Raw genomic sequence first — 12,699 nt, forward strand, 5'->3', positions numbered from 1 at the left:
TGCCCTGCCATTTGTTACTTTTTAATGTTTTACCTGCATGTCTTTGGCATACTTTCATTGTCTCTATAGATGTTATTCCACTCATTTTTATTTGTAGGTTTTTAAGACTTGCGTTTTTTTGTTATCCATTTTTATATGGAATTAGCAATTTTGCACTTTTAAAAAGCAGGCATGACTTATGATAGTTTTTCGTTTCATGGTTGTATTCTCATTTTTGGTGTGTATGTGAAATATTGAAATATGGACTGTGTGAACCATAGCTATTTAAATTCAACAATTCAACACAGAATATGCTTGCAACTTTATGAACAATTATTTCTCTCAGGAGTTAAAGAACAAGTTATTTAATATCCTTATATTATTTCTGTAAGGATAGTACATTCTGAATTTTATGGGATAATCATAATTTAGTTTTTCAAAATACTTCATTTAATCTAATAAATTTAATCCCTCCATACCCCCTTCCATCATTGTGCGTGTCCTATTCAGTTTGGATTCTAACAAGGAATTTTGGTGTGAGGCATTGTCCTGTAAAGGCTTTGAATTAAGTTTCTTAGGTCCAGACCACTCCAGCCCTTTCAGGCCTAATCAAGAATCCTTTGTACTCACTGCAAACGCCACCTAGTTTCAGCTGCTGTTCTCAAATTGGCTTGGTGAGCTTTCAAGTGAGTACTTTTTTTTTTTTTTTTTTTTTTTTTTTTGAGACAGTCTCGCTTTGTCACCCAGGCTGGAGTGCAGTGGCGCGATCTCGGCTCACTGCAAGCTCCGCCTCTTGGGTTCACGCCATTCTCCTGCCTCAGCCTCCCGAGTAGCTGGGACTACAGTCGCCCGCCACCACGCCCGGTTAGTTTTTTGTATTTTTAGTAGAGATGAGGTTTCACCATGTTAGCGAGGATGGTCTTGATCTCCTGACTTCGTGATCCGCTCGCTTCGGCCTCCCAAAGTGCTGGGATTACAGGCGTGAGTCACTGCTCCTGGCCTCAAGTGAGTACTTGTTATTTTGAAGTTCTGAGAACCATCAGATGTACCATTGCTTCCACTGGAACAGACGGTGATACCATGCTGGTCTTGTGGCTATTAGTGGTTTATCTCTACCCGTTTTTTGTTTGGGGGTTTCTGGGGATACCTAGTTTTGCTGTCAAGTTGTCCAAGGTTTCCAGGTTTCCTATCATGACTGCTTTGTGGTGCTTTAATGGGTAATTTCAGAAATAGTAAAACTATGATTTCAGAATCCCTGCCAGTTAAGTTTTTAATGCAGGAGCAGGTAAAAGTTACAAGAGCACCATCTCCTTCAATGACTATGCTTTTCTCCAAAGTGTTTCCATCATCTATCTTTAGAACTGACCATTTTAAGAACCCTTAGGTGTGCAGGCCGGGTGTGGCGGCTCATGCCTGTAATCCCAGCACTTTAGGAGGCTGAAGCAGAAGGATCGTTTGAGCCCAGCCTGGGCAATATGGCAAGACCCTGTCTTTACAAAAAAATAATTAGCTGGGTGTGGTGATGCAGGAGAATTGCTTGAGCTCTGGACGGTTAAGGCTGCAGTGAGCTATGATTATGCCACTGTGTTCCAGCCCGGGTGACAGAATGAGACCCTGTCTCTTAAAAGAAAAACAGAACGAACCCTTGGGAAACTCCTTTCTCTCTCTGAGCCTCACAGCAGATTATGGAGGTTGTCATCAATGCAGTTTAAAAGCAAAGGGCCTGCTTCGTTTGGACAACTGCATTTTTTTTTTTCTTCTTGGTAACCTCTGCTAAACAGAGAACCCTACACTGTCAAACTGATACCTGGGGGGCAAAAGGGCCAGACTGCTGTTTTTAAGATAGTAAAGGGTATCATATAGTTTTTCAGCTAGGTAAGTGGTTTCTGGTCATAGTGCCACAGCATCTCTAGCTGTTTCTATTTGTTTTCTGGGTTAACTGCAAAATTTCCAAAACTGTTGGTTTGGGTCTGCCACTTAAAAGAGAAATCTTGAATAAGTTGTATCTTCTGAACTTCTACCTACCTTGCACATTGTTACATGTAAATGAGGTAGCTGATGACTTAAGAGTCCAGGAAAGTGTAAAGTGACATAGAAGGTGCCACTGTTGCACTGGCTTCTTTAATTAATATTGTCTAGCTTCTATTTACACCAAGCTTGTCCAACCCACAGGCCACGGGCTGCACGTGGCCCAGGATGGCTTTGAATGCGGCCTAACACAATCATAACTTTCTTAAAAAAAATTTTTTTTAAAGCTCATTAGCTATTGTTAGTGTATTTTATGTGTTGAATAATTCTTCCAGTGTGGCCCCGGGAAGCCAAAAAGATTGGACACCTTTGATTTACACCATATCAAAAGCAAAGTCCCTAGCAACACAGTAAGTACTTGAAAAGAATAGCAAATAGGTTAACTCTGAATGGGCAGTTGACTGTCTTACCTTGATATTCTCAGCACCTCAGATATAGCCTAGCCCACAGTAGGTGTTCAGCCAATGGTCATGGAACAGAACCTTCTAATTATGGCAGAAATCAGTTAGTTTTATTCATTATCAGAAGCCCAGTGCTATAGCTGAAACACTGTACTAGGTCTCAATTTCTCATCTTTAAGTTCTGGCATTTGGCTTACTTTCTTCACAGAATTATGAGTCGAAGTGAGGCACTGTATATGGAAACACTTTCTAAAGATCATGCACACTATTCTCTTCCTACCCCAGGTGGAATAAGGTTGTGGTTGGTGGTAGGTTACCTAGGTATTCCTAGGGCATTTTGGAGGGGTCTTCTAATAAAACAAGTGGTTTTGTTATGTTTCCACTCTTTTTTTTTGAGACGGAGTCTCTGTCGCCCAGGCTGGAGTGTAGTGGCATGATCTCGGCTCACTGCAACCTCTGCCTCCTGGGTTCAAGCGATTCTCCTGCCCCAGCCTCCCGAGGAGCTGGGATTACAGGCACGCACCACCACGCCCGGCTAATTTTTGTATTTTTAGTAGAGACAGGGTTTCACCATGTTGCTCAGGCTGGTCTCGAACTCCTGATCTTGTGATCCGCCCGCCTTGGCCTCCCAAAGTGCTGGGATTACAGGCGTGAGCCACCGCACCCAGCCTTCCATTTCTAAACTCCTTCAACTAATAAATAGCATCTTCATCTTTGAATCCCTTATGTGCTTTGCAAAATGCAGTCTACCTTAGTTACTCAGTAAACATTTGTCAAACAAATGTTAGAACACAATACTGCCAATTCAATCCATTGGCAAGTTCTGCTGTGTACTTGCAAAACATATCCTGACTCCAATCACTTCTTATCCCCATCATTACTGTCTTAATAGAAGCCACCAATGTATTGTTGCTTGCCTGAACAACTGCTCTATCTTCCAAATCAGTTTCTCAGCTCCTATTCATCTCTTCACCAACAGGATCAAAACAATCACAGTAATTTTTAAAAATCAACCAAATATAAATTAGACAATGTCACTTCTCTCCTTAAAATCCTGCAATGACTCCTCCACTGTACTTATTGAATGCAGATTATTTAAATTATACCTACAAGGTTCTACATTAGAGACCAGCAAACTACAGCCTGCAAACCAAATCCAACTTGCCACTTGTTTCCTGTAAATAAAGTATTATTGGAACATAGCCACATACTGTCTATGCCTGCTTTTGCACTGCAATGGAAGAGCTGGATAGTTTTTTTTTTTTTTTTTTTTTTGAGACAGAGTCTCGCTCCATCGCCCAGGCTGGAGTGCAGTGGAGTGACCTCGGTTCACTATAACCTCCTCCTCCCAGGTTCAAGATTCTCCTGCCTCAGCCTCCTGAGTAGCTGGGATTACAGGCGCGCACCACTGCGCCTGGTTAATTTTTGTATTTTTAGTAGAGACAGGGTTTTGCTATGTTGGCCAGGCTGGTCTCGAACTTCTGACCTCAAGTGATCTGCCCTCTTGGGCCTCCCAAAGTGCTGGAATTACAGGCATGATTCGCACCCAGCCAAAGGGCTGAATAGTTATGACAGAGACCATACATGGCTTGCAAAGTCTAAATATTTACTATCTGGCCCTTTATAGAAAGAGTTTGCCGACTCCTGCTCTACATGATCTGTCCCCTGTCTCCCTCTTACAGGATCTTCTATCCTCTTTCCCAGCCCCATCCACTTATTACATCTTAACCAAGCTTTTTCTACCACAGAGTCTGCAATGTTCAAGAATGAATTTCACTCACATCGTCCCAGGACTGCCTCCTTGTCAATGAAGTCTCAGTTTAAATGTCAACTCCTCAGAGACTTTTCTTGACCAACCAATCTAGAGTGGCTCCTTCAACTGTCTTAGTCACATATCTGCTATGAAACAATTAACATGGCAATGACTATTTAAAATTATATACTAGTTTAGGTCTTTCCTCCACTAGAATGTAAACTCCATGAAAGAAGAGACCTTACTTTCCCCACTCACAATCAGCATTCTAATCACCATAAGCCCAGCACCAAAAACAATGTCCAGCATTGTTTTTGAATGAAAAAGACCAATAAATAGTTGCTGAATGAATGAGGCCAAGGTCAGGAACACCACTCAAGTTCAAGGCAGTTTTTAATGTTCACTTGCCTTGCTGCAGGTTTGCCTTCACACTGTCCTGACTGCAATAATAAAAAGTGAAGGAAGATCAGACAGTATTCCTGGCCCCATTATGATGGGCAAAACAACTCCACCAAGGGCACATTCTCCTCAGATAAAAATGGCATTAGGAAAACCAGGCAAGGCAGGGCCACAAAATTGGACAAAGAAGTTCTCAACTTTATGATTATTATGGTTAAGAATTTTATTATCAAAATTATTACATCTCTTGTGAAAGTTCAAATGTTACAGCAAGGTGTAAACACTCCACTTGAGAAAGAAGTGATACTTCTTCCCTTCCAAGAGTTCCCCCCACCCCCCCACCCCTACCCCCCCAAGAGGTCTGGTCTTGACAGCACCCTGCCCACACAGAGTGGCTGGGGTCTCTGCACGTGCCAGGCAGGGTGAGGGCCGCCTGCCCGCTGGCCTCTCCCCTCAGTTAAATAGCCAAGGGGAGAATGCAAACCCCAGCCCAAATGGAGAGACATTTACATACGTTTTATATAATATACAAAGAAACCAGCATCCCAGGCAACATGATTTCCACTCCCAATGCTCTCCCAGACTGATGGGTTTGTGGGGGAAACAACAAAAAGAAAAGTACTCTGCTGAGGTCTCAGCATTAAAAAAAAAAAAAAAAAAAAAAAAAATCTCCCCTCATTTGAGCAAACACCTGATTTCGATTTTGAAAAGTGAAATTTTGTAACAGTCACACACAAAGAGAGAAGACTGTGCATATGATAGTTGTAGGACAGGGTAGAAAAGAAGGGGATGCAAGAGGCTGGGGGAAAAAGGAAAACAAATTAGAGGGAAGGAAGGAGGGAAACTCACAGTATTATCTTGTCCAAAAGAAAAGAAGGTCCACTGCAGCACCAGGGATTACACCTGTCATATATTCACTACCCCTACCATGGTTATAACTGAATACAAAATTAGATAAATAAAAACACGCCAGATATTACAGTAAACAAGTGAAAGAAATAAGCTGGCAACCATATGGAATTTAAAAAGATTGTGTACCCCACCTGGGCTGGCTCCAGGGCTCCTCCAGGGGTGTACAACAGGCACAATGCACTGATGGGGAGAAGCCGGTCTGCTCTCGTCTCTCATCCAGAACAGTGTTAGGGGTGTGGGTGGCTTGGTAACTCTTTCACTGGGCCCACTCTCACATAAGCATCCCCCAAAGAAATGTGGGGCAGGCCCACACACAATCACAGTCCTGTCGGTGCCACTCCACAAACCTATCTTCCCACTCTTACCCTGCAGTCACAAGTGCATGCTCCCCAATCATGGAGGCGGTCCTGCTCATGGGATCATCAACTCCTGATTAATTGGGAGTAGAAAAAATAAAATTCGAAGCATTCCCAAACCACTCGGTATCCTTCCTAATGAAATTTATTGCCAAAAGCTGGTAAGTAGCAATGCAATTGGCCTATATCATGTCTCATTCCTCTTTTTCTTGTCTACTTACTTCATGGGTTACTGAGCTGTGAAATAGCTTGGGAAGGGGGAGTAGGATGGTAACAGCTGGAGGCTCAGACAATCTACTCAAATAATCTGCTCCCGAATAATCAAGAGCTGACCATAAGCTTTTCTTCAAAGAGCCAGGCACCCTCCAGTTGGTGCAGGTTCCAAGCTTTACTATCCTTGCCTATTTCTTGGTGATCTTAAGACAAAGATAAACAGTATTCTTGGTGGACACACATTGGCCAGATACCTGCTTTTGGAATGGTTGTCTTAGGATGAACATTTACATACCTACCTTTTTTCTTAAGTGCATAAAACCCTAACAGTACTCAGATGGCTTGGGGCTTTGAGATTGGCTCTTTTAACTTTTTTTCCTTTGAAAACTTTTTTTTTTTTTTTTTTTTAAATTTAAAAAGATGTCCTCACTGCACAAGTGACTACAGGCTACAGGCAAGGATGGGAGACGGAGGCTTCAACACAACTCATTGCACTTAGAACCGTTACTAACCGAAACACCATTTGCTTGTCAACAATGTACCCTTGACAGCAGGGAGAAACTTCTTTATAGTCTCTGCTTCAGACAAGATTTACATCTTTCTCCAAGGCCAGAGGCCAACTGTGACCACAAGTCTTGTTTCTTGTCCACCAGACCCAATCCTCTGGCACCTTGTACCCCCCCTTCCCCAGCAATATGCTCGGCCTAGGTTCCAGAGGCAGCTGGAAGGAAGCAGCTATGGGCTCATTCAGTTCTGTTTGCCCAAATCCAGAAGCCCTAGGAAAGTCCTGTCTGAGTCTTGACTCCTGACCCTTGTAGTGGCTGGAGTCGGTACTGGTGCACACCCCCACTCCCACGGTGTGGGTAGTGCTGTGAATTGGAAACTGCAGATACCCTGGAGGCCTGGTAGACAGCTGACTGCCCAGCACTGGGCAGACTGATAGTCCGTAAGTCTGATGGCAATGACGACCTAGAGTTCTGAGGAAAGGAGGTGGAACTCAGAGTTCCTGTGCTGGACTGAGAAACCGAATCTGAGGTTGGCGAGTCTGAGGGTCCCTGCAGGGTAGGGCTAGCAGCACTAGAAGGGCAGCTCCTCCTTGGAAGATTGCTGCCAGTGCTGTTTCCAGAATGTGGCTGGCTGCTAAAATACCCTGGTGTCCCCGTAAATGGGGCCAAGGAGTCTGTGGACACAGGGTGGGCGGGGCTGGAATAGGACGTGGAAGAGAGGGATGATTCTGAAGAACCGTGAGAGGGGGGGTTTCCAGGTCTCAGTGCAGTAGTTCGATAACTGTATCCTGGAGATTGTGTAGGATGTCCTCTGAAGGGGGAGGAACTCTGCTGAAGGAGGCTTTGTGATTCTGTCCGAGGACTATCACACTGCAGGAGCTAGACAAAGTTGGGAGGAAAAGAATAAGGAGGTGAACAAGTCCCTTAAATGGCTGGTGAACGTTTGTAATACCCTAGGTTTTTTTTTTTTTCTTCATCTTTTAACCATGTATTCTTTTTAGGAAACCAAAGGCAGTAAAATGTCTGTCTTTGATCACCTTATTCATTTTCTGGCATAATTTATTACCTGAGGACAAGCAGATGATGACTTATTTCCAAGGCTGCTGAAACTATATGCAAAGACAGCATCTCAAAGGATGACCAGGACAATTTGGGACCCAGAACACACTCCTATGTCTAGAGATCAGCAATTTCTCATCTCACCTGGTAGCTGTATCTGGAAGGGCTGTAAACTGTTGCTCCTTTAGAGAGTGCTGAGCTCAATGTCTCTGGGCCTTCTCCATCTGCAGGGTCTGGAAGGTAACACATAAAAAAAAATCAACTTGGCTTCTTAGAATAAGTAAGAAAGAGCCATTGTTCATTTAAATCACCAGTGCCATCACCAACCCATGCTGCTCTCTTTGTGACAAACTGGGTGAGTGCAGCATGCCAGAAGGGCAAAATGAGTGGTTAATTATGGGCTATGTTCTAAATGCCTGATCTGATTCCCGTCTTCTTTCTCTTCATCCTTCATCGAGGTAGAGTTCCAGGACTTTGGAGAGATGAGTTACAGAAAGGTATTCCTTGGGGAAAAAAGAGCAGACAGACAGCAAGCAATGCTAGATCTTACACCAAATGAGCATAAGTGGGCTGGAACCTAGCATATGGCAGAGCCCAACTGCATCGGAAACTGACTCACCTCAACTCAGCACTTGGCATGAACTGTACAGGACTTGGCTCATGTGTCCCTGAATGTGGTGGCAGTAGAAGCCCATGGGCTCACCTGAGTCTTTCTCTGTGATGTTGGTCTCCCACGTGGGAGAGGGCTCTCCCTTTTGGGCCACCCTTACACTGCTTCGGAGGACCTTGGGGATGCTCCCTCCTTCTCGGAGTCGTTCTACTGATGTGGGAACCATCCTGTAAAGGCAACACAGTGCAAGTTCAAGCCACAGGACTTAACCAAAACAAATGAGGCCCTAACCAAGTGCACAGTGTATTTTCTTAAAACATCCTCTTAAACATTACTTTCTTCAGAACCAATTTAAAACAAGGTATTTCCTCTGCCTCCAACTATGTCAGGCACAAAAGAGAAACAACATCAACAACAACCACTTTTAAAGAAAAAGAAATCAAGGAAAAAGTGGATTACAGATGTCAACTTCCCTTAACCCCCATTTAAAATGTTAAAATTTCTCCTTTAGGAAATCATGTGCCTGATACATAGTAGTGGTTTAATAAAGGTTTCATAGATTAATGAACATTAAACATTTGAGCCAGGACTGTTCTTTCCCAGACTTATTTTTTTCAGTTCAAGATCCTTGAACTCCTGTGCTTCATTCTCTATTTCACACATTTGATCCTCAGTATTTGCCACCAGTATTATTAATTTTTAAATTTGTGGTCTCCCCTAAACCAGACAAGTCCTTTCAGAATGTCTTTTTGCTCTGTATATGCTAGCTGTGTGGAAGAGAGACATCTGTTGTTAATTCATGTGGAACTTGGCTGGATTCTTGACTCACCTTTCATGTGAAATGAGAAATAGGAGAGGCAGTGCTAGTGCCCACCAAATAAAAGAGCTCATCTGCATCCATAACTACATGTCATCCAAAGTGCTGCTCCACAGGCATGTTGGTAATTCTTAATTCTGCAAAGCTGGGGGGTTGCAGCTGACATTATTAAATCAGCTGAACAGGACAGATGGTACTGTTGGCTGGCTGTCTCAGATGTTCCCATCAAGTGTTCCCATAGATTTGAGGTAAAACTGGGAATGATCTTAGATATATACTCCCCCCACCCCCAATTTAACTATAAAACATCAAATATAAACTTACCACCTACTGCTGATATTCTCTTGAGGTCTGCAGTGAGATGAAGAAGTGCCTCTGGAATCTGATGGGCTTACTGCCTCCAAATGGGACATAGAGGAATGAGATGGGGAGAATTTTTTGTGAGGGGAAGATGGAGTTCGGGCTGAGGATCCCTGCACACCATGGGCACCAGTGTCAGAAACTGAGTTACTGCTGCCTTGCCCAGCTCCTGCAGACTTGCTTTTGCTCTGTGCAGAGTCACCTCCCCCACCAGCAGAATTTTCCTTAGCTTCTTGTTTCCGTTTTCGGTACTCCAGCAGGGATACCTAGAAAGGAAAAAACAAACAAACAAACAAACAACAGTACTCTAGCTAGATATCATTAGTGGATCACTAGCAACAGGGAAAGCAGGAAAGATGGTACCTTAGTAAACCACTAGCCAAGCCACGCAAACAAAGCAGACACCAACCCTGACAACTTTTTTTGGGGGGTATGAAAGAGATCTGAGCACAGCTACATATTTAAGACAGCTGGAAATTGGTAAGAGGAAGAGAATAAACTAGGAGACAAGTTTCTAAAGAATGTTTGCCAATTAGACCACCATCTTTTTTTCTGCCTTCAGAAAAACTTGTGAGGTTACCATTACACAGTAACAGAAGCATGCTATCATAGTTATTTGCAACAATGGGAGTACCTAGAGAAGGGAGAATTGGAAGCTTGTATAGTTTAAAAAGCCTCCCAGGTGACTGATGGCTGTTCTGCACTCCTTGGGAACCCCTAGAGTTAGCTGTTTGAGAGAAAGAGAGAGAAGCAGGGAGAGGAGAAGGAGATGGAAGAGAGGGAGGTGAGGAGAGTGAGGTGGGGAGAGGGAGGTGGAGAGAGAGAGGGAGAGAGAGAAGGAAAAAAACAAAACAAAACGAAAGAAAAAGCCAATGCTCCAGGGTACTTAAATATGCTCAATTCTTCAAGATATAAATAGGAATTTATTACTGTTTCTGTCTTACACATAGATGTAATTAATGTAAAAAGAGAGAAAATTATTATTTCCAGTTTATAATTTTAGCAAGCTAGCTCTAGAAAACAACTTGGTAACTTCTCCCTAACTTCCCCTTCATCTCCCTAATACTTGCTCGTTCTTTCCTGACAGCAGACCCCCCATCCCACCCTGCCCACCATAATCCGTGCCCTGCCTAGTACACCTTCTCTTTGTTGTTCTGGCACACTGCTTACACAGGCCGTAGAACCTATTACCATGTCTTGATTGTTCCCTGACTAAACTATAAGTTCTAGGAGGGCAAAGGCCAAGTTTATTTGGCTTTTTATCTTTTAACATCCAGCACAGAATTTGGCATATGCTTAAATTTATGCTTAAATGTGCCCAATAAATTTCAGAAGTGTTTCTGAAATAACATATCATGATTTCTATGACTTTTGCACATAGTAAATATTATAAAACCAGAAATCCAAAGATTGTTTTCATGTTTGTTTCTGGTAGTCAATGCTGTTCATGCAACAATCTTCGAAATCAATTATTATCTTAATCCAAATTATCTGCCAATGTTTCCTCCTCCTTCTATCCCCTTAGGGTTCTCATTTTTCTGTCCAAATGTAACAAAAATATAGACAGTTTTCCATATGCATTTTCTAGAAATAATTTTGGAAAGAAGTTCATAAATTCTGGTAATGAATATCATTATAATGAAAATATAAAAAACCACTAGGTTTCATTTCAATGAGGATACTACAGATGTTTGGCCATTACATGGGACTGTCCCCTACACAGGACATTCAGCATCCCTGGCCCTGCTCAATAAATGCAAGTCACTGGGACAATTCAAAACACTCCTACACATTCCCAAACACCCCTAGTTAAGAACCACTTATACAAAAGCACATTTTTGGCTTTGTGACTTCTAGATCAGGCATTACTTAGAAGTGGAGTCCCAACCCATTAGCAAGCTCTCTATGGCCTGGCTCAGCCCAGCACTCTCTGCACTTTCCTCCTGGCTCCCCCGGCCTTCCACCTGATACAACAACATCCAACTGTTTGCACCATACTGCATGCCTGCTGCCCGCCCAACGGAGTGCCACCTAATTACCTGTTCTACTCCCTCTACTGTAATATACCTCACCCTCATTTGTTGGTTGGCTGACTCCTACTTATTGTTTGAGATTCAGCTAAATCAGTAACCTGCCACCTCTCACTCCAGCCTTCTCTCTCAAACTGGGCAGTATCCTGGTCCTTCCATCTACTAGCTGTGTGACCACGGGAAAGTTACTTAATTTGCCTTAGTTTGCTCATGTGCAAAATGGAAAACTGCCTATCTTATAGGCTTACTGTGAGGATAAAACACATTTAAAGAGCTTAACACAGTGCCTCTAACTTGGGACACACTAAATAATAGGTAAAATTTCTTTTTCACTGTTCTAACCTCTCAATTGCCTAGCAAGTGTATGGCACATACAGGCATTTACATTTGCTGAATATTTACAATACTCACCAAGTTGTACTAAAACAGCCTGTCTTTCACTGGATTCGGCAGAGACTATGTCTCACTTGTCTGAGAGTAGTGCAGAACACATAGCAGAAACTCATGAATATCTACTAAATTACTTGGTTAACATTCTTGAAAAGTTCGCCGATATAACATGAAACACTTACTTTTTTCCTCTGTGGTGGGTTCTGGGGGGCAGATGGGACTCCTTCACAGGCCCTTTCACCACCAGGTGACAAGGATCCACGAGAGAGGTCTTTCATTAAGCCATGTTCATATCTGCTGGAAAATCCTTCTGCAGGGGAACAATATCCCCCATCCAAATGTAAAGGCTTCCTATCCCCCACTAGAGGAGATCCTCGATACAGTCCATCTGCTCGAGGCATAGCGTTCAAAGGGGAGTAGGCATACATCAAGTTGAACTCTGTCCGAAATGCCTGGTCTGAGTTTCTCACGAGGGTCTGATGTCCATCTCCACTTCTGCTTGGGAAACCAGTCTCAGAAGTGGGTCCGATGGAGGGATGAGGAGCCAGGTCAGAATGACCTGAGTTGAGTAGGGAAGGTCTATCAGCACAGCTGTTAGTGTTGGAGTCAAGGTATCCTACTTTTGCCAAATCCAGGTCTTTTCGGTGACAAAGCTGAAGGAACAAAAATCAATGGAGACATGGGGTAGGGGAGAAAGGAAAAAGTCAAAGGGCAGAAAGGAGGGGAGAGGGACACAGGTGAACAGGGAAAGATAAGAGGGATGGAAGTAGAGTAGATAAAGCCATTATATTCTGTAAAAGTCCCACGTAGCAACAGTGTACATAGGCCAGAGTACTAAAGAATCCCGGCCTTTCCAAAATTGCTTTCAAGTCTTTCTGGATGGGAA

General features: G+C 43.1%; 1 protein-coding gene across 21 annotated transcripts in view; it reads right to left on the reverse strand.

Moving 5' to 3' along the window:
- Positions 1-4,758: 4,758 nt before the first annotated feature.
- Positions 4,759-12,699, reverse strand: part of SETD5 (SET domain containing 5) — an 82,438-nt gene continuing 74,497 nt past the window's right edge. For 15 of the 21 annotated variants that reach the window (XM_030801527.1, XM_030801538.1, XM_030801535.1 and 12 more), the window contains 5 exons: positions 11,996-12,466; positions 9,358-9,659; positions 8,310-8,443; positions 7,751-7,839; positions 4,759-7,426 (listed from right to left, as the gene is read on the reverse strand). In XM_030801527.1, the coding sequence (XP_030657387.1) occupies positions 6,818-7,426; positions 7,751-7,839; positions 8,310-8,443; positions 9,358-9,659; positions 11,996-12,466 (1,605 nt within the window). In that variant the 3' untranslated portion in view covers positions 4,759-6,817. The remainder of the gene's footprint in view (positions 7,427-7,750; positions 7,840-8,309; positions 8,444-9,357; positions 9,660-11,995; positions 12,467-12,699) is intronic. The other 6 variants (XM_030801532.1, XM_030801533.1, XM_030801530.1 and 3 more) reach the window with 3 other exon arrangements.

Source organism: Nomascus leucogenys, chromosome 21, assembly GCF_006542625.1.
Source record: "Nomascus leucogenys isolate Asia chromosome 21, Asia_NLE_v1, whole genome shotgun sequence".
In the NCBI taxonomy this organism is placed as follows: Eukaryota; Metazoa; Chordata; class Mammalia; order Primates; family Hylobatidae; genus Nomascus; species Nomascus leucogenys.